Source organism: Buceros rhinoceros, unplaced genomic scaffold (genome assembly GCF_000710305.1).
Source record: "Buceros rhinoceros silvestris isolate BGI_N320 unplaced genomic scaffold, ASM71030v1 scaffold13645, whole genome shotgun sequence".
In the NCBI taxonomy this organism is placed as follows: Eukaryota; Metazoa; Chordata; class Aves; order Bucerotiformes; family Bucerotidae; genus Buceros; species Buceros rhinoceros.
In genome coordinates this window covers 44,397-58,978 of record NW_010412363.1, presented here as the reverse complement: position 1 = coordinate 58,978, position 14,582 = coordinate 44,397, and the positions used below count along the sequence as shown (strand labels likewise).

The 14,582-nt window shown below is 42.6% G+C and overlaps 1 protein-coding gene across 1 annotated transcript in view; it reads right to left on the bottom strand.

Annotated features, from left to right (window-relative positions):
- The window catches only part of PRKDC (protein kinase, DNA-activated, catalytic polypeptide), a gene marked incomplete at its 5' end in the record, with an annotated part of 64,451 nt that overhangs the window by 5,980 nt on the left and 43,889 nt on the right, over positions 1-14,582 (bottom strand). The window contains 12 exons of the mRNA XM_010136369.1: positions 396-488; positions 812-1,032; positions 1,302-1,369; positions 1,808-2,012; positions 5,536-5,679; positions 6,354-6,441; positions 7,525-7,736; positions 9,272-9,432; positions 9,930-10,110; positions 11,759-11,949; positions 12,037-12,211; positions 13,326-13,515. Of these exons, the coding sequence (XP_010134671.1) occupies positions 396-488; positions 812-1,032; positions 1,302-1,369; positions 1,808-2,012; positions 5,536-5,679; positions 6,354-6,441; positions 7,525-7,736; positions 9,272-9,432; positions 9,930-10,110; positions 11,759-11,949; positions 12,037-12,211; positions 13,326-13,515 (1,929 nt within the window). The remainder of the gene's footprint in view (positions 1-395; positions 489-811; positions 1,033-1,301; positions 1,370-1,807; positions 2,013-5,535; positions 5,680-6,353; positions 6,442-7,524; positions 7,737-9,271; positions 9,433-9,929; positions 10,111-11,758; positions 11,950-12,036; positions 12,212-13,325; positions 13,516-14,582) is intronic.

The window sequence follows — 14,582 nt, the reverse complement described above, 5'->3', positions numbered from 1 at the left end:
CCAGGTTCTGAACAGCTCAGTCTCTGCCCCCCTCTGCTCCCCCCTCGCTGACCTACGTCCATTTCCTGCCTGATCAAATCGAGAGATCAAAATCCTTCCCTTGTAAAAATCAATCTGCTGATAAGGAACAGTGATGATAATGACGTCACACGTGACTATAAGCCTCTTGTTTAAACAAGCTGGGCGGGGGATATGCCAGGTGCAATGGTACTCATTAAACAAACAGTTGCCAATTACTAATTTGGCTCAGGAAGTACAAACTGCTTCTCTGCTTACAGGTGCTGCTATTTCATTCGCTTAAAAAAAAGGAATTCCTGCCGTAAGATTGTCAGTATCAACCCCCCTCCCGCCTTGGTAGTGGTCTCTGTTAGAGCAGACACTAAACCAAGCATCACCTGTGATAGCTGAGGTCTTCCTCTTCAGACATGCTATTCTTAAGGAATTCTTTTAAAGTACAAGTATTTTCCAGCCACTTGATAAGTCCCAGTCTGGAACAAAAAAAAAAACCCAACAAACCAACCTCAGAGATGTGAACAAGTAGCTCAGAGTTGAACTTTAGAGGAACACCACAACTAGCGGTGTTCTAGTGCCTGCTAAAAGAAGGTTTAATGTTACCAGTTTAAATTTACTCAGACAAGCCGTTTCCAGATAATGCAATTTCAATGTTTCTTAAATGGAAAAGAAAGAAAACATTAAGCCAAGACACAAAACACACTGAACCAGGATCTGGCACACTGCAATCTCACTTTCAAACATCCCAACGGTAATAGATGTGAACAAAGATTTCTGCCCCTTCAAGACAAAGATGTACCTTGTTGTCATGGGGATGACCTGGTAAGTTTTTAGCTGCATATTCCTTTGGCTACACGCGGCATTTTGGGAAAGGATAATGTTCATGACATCAAACAGCTGCTCAATACGTTGGTCTTGTCGCAGGTCTTCACCACCCTTCACAAGAAAAGGATACTCCTGCTCATCGCTACCTCGGATTGTTATTCGTTTTGGCTTCCTTAAGGATTGCATCACGCTTATCTTGGAAAAAGACAGGAAAAGGCCAATTATTTGTGACAGAAGACCTGGCCTTACAGAATCATCACAGAAATTCAGCATCTCTGTCATTCCTAGGGTGGCATAATCAAGTTGGTCCGTTACCACTAGAAAAACCAAAAGCCCACTTGCAGACCTCCATCTGCTGCGAGGGCTGTACATAAGCAACAACTCTGCTGTTGTCAGATTCTTCAGATGGAGCATGGACACGAATTAATACCACATGGGATTTAGACTCAGACTTAAAAACATACCCTCTCATCAAAGCCAGAGATCTTTGCGTGGTACTCTGGCAGTGGTTTCCCTTTTCCATCATACTGGCCTGAAGTGGTCGTGGAAATGAAAAAGAAAAAAAAAGAAAAAAATTTACACAGAATGATTTCAATTAATTTTTTTAAAATGCATAAAAATCCATGATACACATACATGATTTTATCTGTGAATTACTAATATTCTTTTCTTGTTAAGCTGTTAGAATTGCAACTCAGAGGTTCCAGAAGACACAACTCTTTTTTGAACTAGATTTAAACATATATTAGATTTTCTGCAGTCAGGCCTTAAAAAAAAAAACCAAAAAAAACCCCCAAAAACCCACGAACTTCGGATACAATTTTAAATATCAGGACGACATGTTAGGAACAGATTTAAGAGATGAAGAATGAACAGTTATTTCAGAAAGGCCAGAAATAAGGGCCACAGAGCCAGTGTAGAGCTCAAGAGCAGCGACCTTCCTGCAAGGGACGGTTTGAGGGGAACTCACCGGGAACCTCTAGCTCGTTCCTCAAGAACTCAGCTTTGAATTCACTCATCCACGGCGAACATTCTTTCAGGTTTCCAGGTTCTTTATGGTTTTTGATCATTTTGGAGACGAGAGAAGATGTAATCGCATCAAAGTCACTAGCCTTCATATCCAACAGTTTTGAACCGCTTTTTCCAAAATGATGGTCAAAGTCCTTCCCAAAAGCCTGAGGTTCATTTACAGAAAGGAATCCAGTTAACGCGGTGCTAGGAACTCGCCAAGAACACCAAAACGATACCTTCTTATCTTCACACACAGAGCTCCTAAAATGTATCAATCGTCCTTCCACTCCAGCTCATTTTTTCCTCTGATTTTTCTAGTCTGTCAGAACCTTTCGCCGTCTGTTTGGCAGACCCACCAGCTGTCACCAACAGAAATATCTACTTTTTACCAACTCTGTGATATCAAAGCCTGTAGAATTAGATCATAAACTTCTTGCCTCGTCAAAACCAGAAGCTCGTCCCTTTTAATCTCCTCCAGCAGTTGGATTCTTGGTGAGCATATCAGTAATGCCGCTCGTTAACCTTCATATACATACCTCAGCTGCTTAAGAAAATTGAGATCAGCCAGTGAAATATTCATTCAAAATACAAGTATTTAAATTTGTGCCTATTAAACAAATACAAATTCCATAATGAATCTAAATACAGGGTTATCATCAGAACGTTTAACTGATAACCCAGTCTTTAGATGTAAAACTCCTCCAAACTGCTGCAACAAAACCCAAAAAACCCTCCACTATTCAATTTTCAAATGGTAAAAAAAAACCCAACAGATGGGCAAGTCGGTTATTCTTTTTTCGCCCTCAAGCATGAATACTCTGTGCTTTATGGAAGGTGTGGTTTTTTGGTTGGATTCTGGGTTTGTTTTTTTTTCCCTGTTCTTTTTCATTTTGTTTTTTAACGAGCAGCAACCACACTACACAGCAGACAAATACAGCTTAGCTAATTTCGTATCTTTTCATACCTTTTTCTGCTAACCAGAAGATATATCATACGCATACCTAATGCATGTCGTAGAGCTCCAGGTATTAAGACCATTTTTTTGGTGTAATGGGAGAAAACGTAATTTTCAATGTTTTATTTACAATCACATTTATTACTTGTGATTTGCTTTGAGATAATTCTGTGTGTAAAAATGTATGGAACCCTATTTTAAAAGTATTTTAAATATCCTGATAAAGCGCAAAGACATTTCATACTGATCCATTTAATAAACAAAGTAAGTATTATCTGCAAGTAGTGAACTGAGCCGACTTCTTGTGTTCGTAATTCAAGGTTCTAGAAAAACCAGATGTCCCCTCCTGGACCTCACTGGTATTAACGGCTTGGAAAGCTATGTAACCTCACTTGTTTTTCCAATGCCTGATCGTTTTTCTCCCAGGCTATGAAGGACATTTCACTGAAGTAAATGAAAATACAGAAAATACTATCCTTCTGAAGAAGAGACAGCTACAGTCCACATCTTTGTAACTTTAAATCTATTTCCACATGATCCTCCAATTGCTTTCTCTGTTCTGTTCTCTGGCTTCTTTTAAAATTCAAGGCAGCAAATATTTAATAGCCTTAACACTGTATTTTAATTAATACAATCCACCAACTGAGGAATTTCTGCATTACTGGAATTTCATGTCAAAAATAAAGCCAAGATTCTTATTAAGTTACTATTGAAATTGTACGTATAATACACATGAAGATGACACACCTGAAGTACTTCCACATATTAGAGCTATTTTATGTGTCAATCAAGATACAACTTTTTCCCCCCCATCAAAGACACTAGAAAATACAGTTATCCTCACAGCACACTTTGTTTCTTCATGAATAACGGCTGCAACACGAATGCAAAGAATTCAGAGTCTACGCTCCATCGCCCTGACCCTTTTTCCCCACAGCTGCTGAAGTGTGAGAGGAGTGGTGCTCCTCCTCTTCCCTTCAACAGGGGAACAACCTCGCTAACCCTCTTCCAGCATCTTCCTTGCCCTTCTCTCCCCATTTGGTTAATTCAGTAACAATTAAAACCCCATCAACACCACTTGCGTTATCCTCTACCTCCGAACGTTTCACCTTTGTAAAGGGCCATGGATTGTTTTGTTTAAGTGGGCCCAAGTGCACGTAAATCATCCCCACGACCAAACGCAGACTGCCTCAGTCCTCGTGTCTGCCAGGTCCCTCACTGTGCTCGCACCCTTGCAGGCTCAGCCTACAGCTGCTCCCCACCCCTGCATCCTGCAGATTCTTATCCCCATGCTCCTAAGTCATTATCATCAGACACTCAGCTTATCTTGCAGCAACACATTCGAAGGGTTAGTATGCCCCTACACTCCGAACTGCCCTTCCTGCTGCTGTATCACTTCAACCCCACCGGGCTCTCGTCCTCCACCTTCCCTGCTCATAGGGAAGGAATCCCCTGAAACACTGTGTTTATCTAACGCTCATGTGACATATGAAGGGCCATATGGCAGAGACCTGGATGCCGCTAGCCCCGGCCACGGGGCTACGCACAGGCACTACAAGCGTACAGCCACCCTTCTACAGCAGTAGCGCTCTCCTGGCCTCCAGCAACTTGCAGCTCTGGGATTTCTGGACCCAGAAGCGTGCATTCGTGTGTAAAAGCTCCCAAAGCACTTTTGCCCTCCCCACACCATTGTCTACATGCTATTCAAAGCCATGAAAGTGACCATAATGCCTTGCAGCAGGAGTTCAGCACTTAAGTGTGTACTGGATGAGGAAACACTTCTCCCTGTTTGTTCTGAACCTGCCACTCTCATAGAATATTTACTTCATGCTCGGCACTCCTGCTGTTAAGAGCTTTATTGCATCTGGCCTCACTGTGTCTCTTCCAGCTGGAGGAATGCTAAAGTTGCTTCTCTCGCAGAGGTTACTCTGCTTCTCTGATTATTCTTGCTGCTCTGAACCCCGCCCAGTTTCATCATATCTATGTAGAGAACTGAGGACTAGGACTACTGTGTTCAAGAAGCAAGAGCCAGAGAAGGCTGCTACGTTAATGTATAAATCCACGTTTTGCTCTCTATTCTTAGTAATGACTAACAGCCGCCTTTCTTGGCTACTCTTGAGTACTTACAGCTGATGTTTTCACAGAACTACCAAAAATCAAGATTTTATTCTTGAACTGCAACAGTCAGCTCAAATGCAAAGAATTTATTTATGAAACTAGGGTTTGGGGGGGAGTTTTTTGCCACATGCATCACCTCATTTTTCTACACTGACTTCAACTATTTCAGATCTTGGTCTTCTTATAAAGTCCTTTCCATAATTCTTCATAGTCATAACTCTTCTGAGTAACTTTCCTTAAATAACTTCATATTAGCAGCAAATTCAAGCAGCATAATACAGCAAAACAACCTGAAGTGCTCATCCATCCTTGGCAGCAGAGAAAAAACCAAGGCCAGATCCCTGTGCGGGTTCATGGATGGTCAGCGCTATCCGGGCCCTGAGAACGCGGCAGTGCGCAGGACAGCGGAGGCAGGGCAGTCAGAAGTGGAAGCCGAACTATAGTAAGTCCACAGCTTCTAACAAAGAAATTCCAGTCCTGTACTCCTGACTTGATCTCTTGTCTCGGCAAGTCCTGCAGCACCTGTGGAAGCTGTGATCTAGTTCCCTCTTTAGACTTTCTAGTGCCTGCTAGAAAAGCACACGATGCCAACACTACTTGGTAATCACACATACCTGAATAAACCTTTTCCTCAGCAGTCCAAGGCCAGGAGCCTCTAAATCTCCCAAATTCTTGTACATTCCTTTGTACATTTCCTTAAGCTTATTTCTGTTCCTCTGAGCTTTTACCAACTCATTCCTGACATCCTCAATCCAGTCCTGCAAACAGAAGGAAAGAGATGAGTACTGAGAAAGAGTTTACCGACCGTTCTGCAGTCGTCTGCTCAGATTGCATTTGGGTTACCGTATTTACTAACGGTCAGTTAAAGTGTCTTTGACAACCAAAACAGCAATCAAAAGCCTATGGAAATATTTCCTTTTCATTCTGTCTCTTGATAAAATGTTTCTTCTTTGTTAAAATAATTATGTTTACTATCACAGAGTCTAGGGCAAACTAAGAAAGCCTCTATGGGGACGTACGTGGTACCAACACGAGAGAATCCTTTGGACAACGGGATCAGAAGGTAGACAGGGAAGCCCAGCAGAGAGTAGGGGAAGAACACAAGAAGTCTGAAATTATAGAGGTGGCTACAGATGATAATTCTGCAACAGCTGCAGAATGATTAAGGAAGACTGACCACAGGGCAGAGCAGAGACCCTGAAGGAGAAAGCTGAAAAGGGCTAGTGCAAGACAGCCAGCTGGCACAAGAGATCGTCGCCACTGAGAGCTGCTGACAGCACCCTGACATCATCGCCAGCCGATTCTGCGTTGAACTGCTTCCAGCAGCCATGGTGCCAGCCAAACTGCGGCAGGCTCTGCCCAGCACTCTCTTTCCTAAAGAGAAGGTGAGGAATGAAGGGGAAGTGGGCAGGAAATAAAAAATACACTTTACCTTAAAAAGCATTATGGGACTAGAGAGCTGGTCCAGAGAGCGAACAAAATCTTGAACTACTCCTCCTCTGTCCAACTTATTTTTGATCCTTCAAAAGAAAAAAACCAGGAACTACCATCACCACCTAGCCTGCAGATAAGCAATGATCCAGATTGTCTGCTGTAGTCAAGAATCTGGTAAAATAATCCAGGGGTAGGTAGGACTCCCTCAGAATTCTCTCTTGGGCTGCATGACTTAATACATCGACCGTGCTCACCATGCAGCTCCCAATTTTTTAATTAAGTGTCCCACTATGAAAAAAGGAGCTTGGTGGGGGGGAGTGGAAAGCATACTTGTAATGGAAATGGGCATTAACCAGACTATACATCCTGTCAGAACAGTTATTCGAGGGTGATCCAGTCTGTGAAGCAAAAGACTATCTTTTTAGTTTAAGTAAAAAAAATTCAGCAGATGTATCAGATTTGAGAAAAAGGCAAGAAGACACCTAAAATTGTTTTAGTGGTTCTACAGCACTGTGTGATAAGGTTGACTTTTGCCTGGGGATTAACTCAGGTCTCACTGCATGGCAAAATGGGAAGGGAGGGCTTGCAGAGGAAGGCGCATGCTGCACACTGAATAAGAGGAGGAGAACACAACCAAGAGCTGCCATTGCCCCAGATAACGTGCATCCATTTCATCGGCCCTCTCCGAAGTCTGGTAGGAGCATATCTGCTTTCTCTTGGTATTAGAAAAATTGCAAAAGCCCAAGCAAGTCTCATCTCTCATGGGTACTGACTCTTACTGCTGTGAAGTCTACTATAGTAAGAGCCAAATCATGCACCAGTTTTCCCTTCCACTCAGCAGAGCAGAAGGAAGAAGAAACTTTGAATTACAAGGGAAAAGGGGTTTTGCCTGTCTGTGGGGTTTGGCTTTATCTTGGTAAGATCCTAACAGCCCACAGCCTGGGAACTGTATGTAGTCAGCGCTTCAGAAAGCAGCCACCAACCTGAGCACGTCTAATACTAAGAGAGCTCATGTATCTGTTCTCCCTGTGCCTTTAAATGAAAACACAGCGTGCATGGGACTACCCTCCCATGTTTCTCGTGCCCCCTAAATAAAAGAGCTTGTTTAGGAAAAAGAAATAAATCTTTTCACTCTTGAATAAATAGCATCCAGCAGAGTGCAAATTCACCTTTCGACAAACTCCTTGTTCTTACAGCCAGTCGCCGTATCTTTGAAACAGTAACTTTCACTGCTGATCATGAAAGGGTAGATGAGTGCCTGGGGATAGGCGTTTGCGATCTCTTCGACAGTATGTTGCACGGCTACCGCTTCATCCTTGTCAAGTAGTGCCATCATCTGGCTAATCCAACCAATGAACTGCCAACAGGGAACTGAGAAAAGCTGCAAAAACAGACACTGCTTTCAGCCTTGGTCCTCCTCAAACATACCAAACACAGCAACAGACAAAATTGCTTTGACTCAGCCTGACAGACAGAAACATATTGAAAGGAAACAAAGAAGGTCAGTTATGTTGCACAAAACACCCCCCAAAGCAGCACAACAGCTGTCATTTATTATTATTACTCCTACCACCACCACGACCACCACTGCAGCCACTCAAGAGGTTTTCCATCATAAAGATTTGCAGTTTGTCGATCAAGGTGAGGCTTTATACTCTGAAGTTGTGGCTTTTCTGTCTGGATGCAATAGAATAAATTCTGATCACCACACACATCCAACTCAAAAATCTGAAGGGACAGTTCACCCACCACTGGGCTGAAGTCTTGATTTGAGTAAAAAAAGTCAGAAAGGGGAACACTGAAATTCCTACCACAGCTTCATCCTTCCTTTGACTTCAAACAGGTTTGCGTTTGCTGGCAGTTCCTAATTTCAGTAAAAAAAACACTCACTCCCCACAATAAACTCCAATACTCGCTTCCCTCACACAACAGTATCACTTTTGAAAGGAGTACTACGATATATTTTCTTGTGACAGCCAGAGGCCAGACTCCTTTCCTCCTGTCTCATCCCTTCCTACCCTTCTAACAGTTTAAGATCAAATTGCCAGCATTTATCTCACAGAAAGAAGCGGAGGGGACAAAGAACTGCCTGGTGGGCTGCTTTTCCAGGCGACATTAGCCAGCTGGGCCACGTGTCAGGCTCTGTGTGACCCATCAGAGTTTGGCGGAGGCCACACCTCGTGCATCTCAGCCATTTCCGCATCTTTCTCAGTTTCCTGGGATAACTACGCTGTGTTTCTGTGTCTCTCGAGTTCTTCCTCTGACAGAGGCTGGTGCCCTGTGAGCATCAGCACAATGACACGGCCTCGGAAACGTGGGCAGGCCACGGCAGGACCAGGCATGAGTCACAGAGGAGCTCTCATCTTATCTGTCCCAGGACAGCCGGGAAGGCAGCGCGGCTCACCGTATCCTGCTGTGGAACGGCAATGGAGGAAGTGGGGAACACAAAGGATGAAGAAGCTGTAGCGACCTCCAAAGTGAAGCAGGACACGGAGAGGTAGGAGATGTGGAAAATGAGTCTAGAAAAGCTGCTGGATTCCTGCATACAGGAAAACCAGCCTACAGAAATAAGATATGTTCCTCACCCTAACACTAACCACCTTGATCAGCCCACTTAGATTGTTCTGAAGGAAGACAAATCCCACCACATCGTTTTTCTCCAGCAGTTCTCAAACTGACATTTCGAACCAGAATAACAACAAAAAGTTAAACTTTTAAGAAAAAAAAAAGTCTGTCCATACAAATTAGACTCAGCAAGTTAGAGAAACAACAAGGAACAATGACGGGATAAAATTTATCTGATTTACCTGAAGCAAAACGTACCAGTCTAACCTCTCTATCCATCCAACCTCCACCCCCACCTTTTAAACTCGATTTATAGCAACATTTGCTGCCAGGAAAATGGAAGCAACTAACCTCTCGTGTCACTAGACCCAATGTCTCCGCTGGATATCTTTCAATTATTTGCAGCAGTCTAGGAAACCTCAGCCTGGCTTCTCTGGAGTTCAGTTTTAAAGCTTTTATCATTTTCTCCACCACAATAGCTGGGAATAGCTGCAGATCTGCAGTGTTAATTTCTGCCAAGAGACATTACACAAGAATTATCAGAAACACCATCATTTGTTCCACATCTTTGATCATCTGGAACATTCAATTTTACAATTTAGTATTTTTTTTAGTGTATTTTGTATTTTTACTTTGTTCTCCTTCCCATCTGTTTGAAGTGCACACATCTGCAACACATGTACTTGGGGACTGTAAGGATTAGCTTTATCAGGAAGCTGCATCACTGCTGGTATCTTGCCTGCTTTAAAGACAGCACTGCTGCGGTCTGGGAAGGAACACGGGAAGCATCTGCTGCATATGATACATTTCTCACAGGCGAGAGGGAGACAGTACCACAGCTAGCAGTAATAACGGGAGTGGGCGAGGAATATAAATACTGCTGAACTGGAGGACAAACTGTCCCACCTAAATTCAAGCTGTGCTGCTCAGGGAGATCTCCTGGCTATCCCAAAAGCTCACGTTTCACAGACAAATCCAGCTCACGTGCTTAGGAGAAATGCTGACTAACCACGCAAGCCTTCTTCTTCCCTGCGCAGATGCTGGTCACAGAAACCGACCACGGTCATATACGCATCGATAACACCCGTCACATCGACGTGTTGCAGGGAGTGGGACTGCACCTCCTCTTCTGACTTCCTCGCGGCGCTGCCGAAACACTGAAAAGCCTTCTTGTTCAGAGCTGCCAACACCTGAAACCCAACCACGAGAGGAGAAAAGACACGTTGGCAAGCAGCATTCAGCGATCCCTCCTGAAACTGGAGCTTAGTTTCAAGTCTTGAGTAGATAAGATTTTAACTGTGTTAGGTGTTTCGAGCAGCGTTATTTCTAACAGTGACCTCCGTGATTTGCAACAGAAAAATATTAAACACATCATGTGGATTTTTTAAAACTGCAAAGTTAGTGTTACTAGAGTTTCTGCAAACAGTTAACAGAAAACATAACTTAAAATGCTATTTTTTTCCTAATAAGACCTACCTGCAAGATCTGCACAACAGCCATGCTTAGAATTTGTGTGGAAAAGAGCATGCACTGAACTATTCCAAATCCGATGTCTTTTTGCCTATTGTAAACAGTCACGTGATCACACGTTTCTAACGCAGCTCATGCAATGAAGCACTTGACAAGATCCTTACAACTGTTTAGAAATCAAGTAAATCATTCTCACATTGCCAATAAATTTACCAATCTCAGACATTGTAGCTACTGCATTTATTAACCTACAAAACTGCTGCAGAACATGTTGGAGCAACTGAAAAATGCTGTAACTGAAATTAAATAGTTTGAATTTTAGGTAGATAGAAGGAAACTACTCGGGTCAGAGTACTGCTTATTATTAAGCTACAATCAGGCTAAGCTCCTGAATCTTACAGAAATATCTGGTATCCCCATCTGCCTCATCTGACACAGAAGAGCTTTTATGCTCATCCTTTAGGTTTCTTAAGAATGCTCTTAATAATTAGCTAATAAATGAAGCTTAAGCTTTCACTCAAGTTTCTACACACCTGAAAATTATCTGCTTTTAACACCCATAAAAACACAAATTAAGAACAATTTTTTGCTGTTTTATACTGATGTGGGTCATACCTAAGGGTCTTCACAGTGGCTTTGGGAATTAATAGAAATAAGTCAGCAGTGGCACTTCAAATTCTTCATCGATTTGACAGCAAGAAGTCAGTGCCACAGCATCGGGGACAACCGGTAACACTTACGATTTCAGATGCACCACAGTCCGTCACAGAATCACAGGGGTAGGGCTTGGGAGGGTTCTCTGGAGATCGCCTAGCCCAACCCCCCTGCTGAAGAGGTTCACCTTGAGCAGGTCGCACTGTCAATGTATTTTTCAAACTCACACCTCCCCAAACTAAGCAGATGACGTGCATATGGTCTGTCTTAAAACCCTCTCTCCTCTCTATCACTGAAACTGTGTAGATTAAAGAAGTGTATCCGTGTCATAAAGATCTCTTTTTTTGAGTTGGAGAGCATGAAGAGGCTCAAAAGTGCCCAGCTGAAATAAAGGCACTCTTTGGGACCCTGCTCCCAAGCCTTGTCTTGCCACTGTGCATGCAGGTATTGTGACCATGTCTTTCCCCTCCACACAACAGGGAAACACAAAAAACCACTCTCCAATTAAAAAGGCTTCAGTGGTGCAAACCTCCAGGAGAGCCAAAACCAGACAAAACAGCAACCACACCACAGCTCTTTTTTTTTTTTTCCCTCCAGCTAATGTTCCTGGACGAGCCACTGCTAACAGCAGATGGGTTTCACATCCTCCGTATCTATCCATGTCCATCACTACCCACTGAAGTTGCAATTAAAAGGTTCTCTCCTCTCATTTACCTTTTCACGACTCTCAAGACTTTCTCCTGACAGCACTGATATTTTTCCAGCCTTTTCTTCCTTGATTTGCTTAAGGCATCTTGGATCCTGACTAAGCGCACTGGCCATGATGTGGTACGTAGTACCCAGAAGAAGACTGCGGTTTCGGAAGGCCATTACGTTCTTGCTAAGATAGTCAGATTTGGTATCTTCTGTTGGAATTCAAAACGGAAGTTAGTCATTTGACAACAAAGCAGCTTTGTCTAATAAACAACGCGAAGCAAAGAGAAGGGTGTTACCCAGCAGGGAGACGGTTTTTAACACCGAGCGTATGCGTTCAGGACAGCTCTGGTTCTGGCTGCGACTCTGCACAAAGCGGCAATAGGCGTAATTCCACCTCACCAGCCAGTCTTCTCTCGTTTTGGCTTCTTTGCGTAGGTCTTTCAGAAGCTTCTCAGCAACTGAGAAGCTGTTCTGTATTCAGATTAAGACAATATTTTCAGATAATATATATCAACAGGAATTAAAACCTTTCTGCAACGAAATAAGGGATGAGAAGATTTAGGTAACACAAGTAAAGCCATAATAAGATGAAGAGAGGTCCACGGCTTGTTGGGTGTCATATGCAAAACCAGATTTGTGCTAATGGAGAAATTTGAGAAGAAAAAGAGAAGAACAGAGGTTGGGTGAACTGAGGAAATTAAAACAATTCTATCCGCATGACTAAACAGGCATTAACTGCTCCGCTCTACAAACACATATGGGGAATGTAAGTTGGTTTGTAATACCATTAAGCAAATCGCTTGCATTTGTGTTCTGATGAAAAGTTTCATACAAGTAACATTAAAGGAGTAAATGGAAAAAAAATTTCCTTTAAAGAGTGTAAAGTCAACACAGCACTAACATTATATTTGGTTATTACAGTGCTTAAAATAAACTCATCACTGATTGCAGATTTATGCAGCATCTCAGATGATGAGGGAGATCTTGACTTAAATATTATTCATCTTGTCTCAAGCTTGAAACACCAAAGGTGGCTCTATTTCAATCATTTTAACAGCCAGATCCCCAACAAAATTTCTAACTCACTTTGCTTTAGTTCTTAGAAGCGTTAAACTAACTGCATTAATGAAAACTGTAAAAAAAAAAATCATAAAATATTTCATCATTGCTGACTGAAGTAAATTACGTCAATTCAATCTGAATTTTGTTTTCTTGTACAGAGGAGATTATTTGTAAATGAGAGAGCAAAATGCTTGGTTGTAACCATCCCTTCCATTAAAGGCTGAAGCATTTCAGATACTTTATTTTTCTGCCCTCTAGAGCATCAGAAACCATCTGTGGATCTAATGGGCCTTCACACACATTCCTAGTACTGACAAATTATCACCAAATTTGTAATTAACTTTTTTTTCCTTTTTCTGTGGAACTGACTTTCTTGAGCTTTCAAAATGTCCTGGACAGCACCGTCGAAGAGAGATGAGGCTGCCCTGACAAAAAGGAGCCCAAGGCCACCTAAGAGGCTTTTCCGGCCGTAGTTTCCATGAATTTTCTCACAAAATCGGAAGCTATCAGACAGTGCAGTCACCTGTTTCCTGGCACTTTCTATCATCTTCATCTTCATGTTAAATTTGCAGCTTTTAATCATTGAGTAGATGTCTTCACCCTGTTGATCCACTTCCATTTGGTCGCCAGCGTTGTTGTCTTCATCCACCTCCATGCTGTCATTGGCCTGATCACAGAGAAGTTTCTCCTGCAGTTTGTCAAGAAAGAAACACCTGCACAATGACAACAGGAGTATGAATCCCTCTAGTATGCAGCCAAGGGAATGCACATTCAAAAGTGTTGATCTGTCTGACAGTAAACAAAGCCAAGAAAAAACGGCAAGCTATAGGAGCACCTCTAGCAAGGGCTGAACATAGCTCCCAGCCTGGAAAGTCGTAGCTGGGGACAGGTTGACCCTGGTGACCTAGAGCATTCTAGGATCTTGAACTGATGAGATTAAGTACTAGAAAATTTCCGTAACGGAGTGGGATTTTTTTGTAGGTTTGTTCTTTTAAAACCATAGCTACAAATCGCTAAGTTCACCAAGCCATAACTTCCACTGCAGCTTGACGGAAGTGCAAGCAAAAGTCTCAGTTACATAGTGCAAGTGCCAGGCTGTATTTTCTATCAACCTGTAATTCAAATGTATCACACACCAACATACATAAACATTGAAATCTGTGTTGCAGAAGAGACCAGCCAGAAGAGACCATACTCAACATTTGAAAGGGAATTGCCATGAATCAATGTTGAACACTTTTCATTCTACAACTAGTCCAGTCTAGTTCAATAGCATCTCTCGTTGTACAGACTCTTACTCAACGCAGAGGACACCACTGCAGTCAGCAGTGCGGCTCGCGCATCCTTTGTCGTTAATTTGAGATAAAAGTTTTCTACAAGCACACAGAAGTGATTAAGACACTGACAACCCTTCAAGTCATAAATGTCTTGAGATTTTATAAAGTAGTTAGCCAAGCCACGTGTTCTGCTTAATGTTTACCTGCAATAAGCTCTTCTGTAGCTGTGCTTTCCTGACACCAAGTGATAATAAAATCATTTAGAGAGCACAGTGGGTATCAGCAGAGCTGTTAAAGCAGCTGTCCCCCAAGAAAGGGGAAACAATCTAGATTTGCACTGGGAGAACGGATTGGGATGAAGATAAATACCACGGGGAGGACAAAAATCTTTAAAATTTGAAAGAGCATTCCAGCTTCTTTGGAGCTAACCCAATGGAGTCTCTGGAGAACTTCAGTGTTTTCTACTAACAGTCGCACAGCAGAAGTCTCAAACTATGGCACCA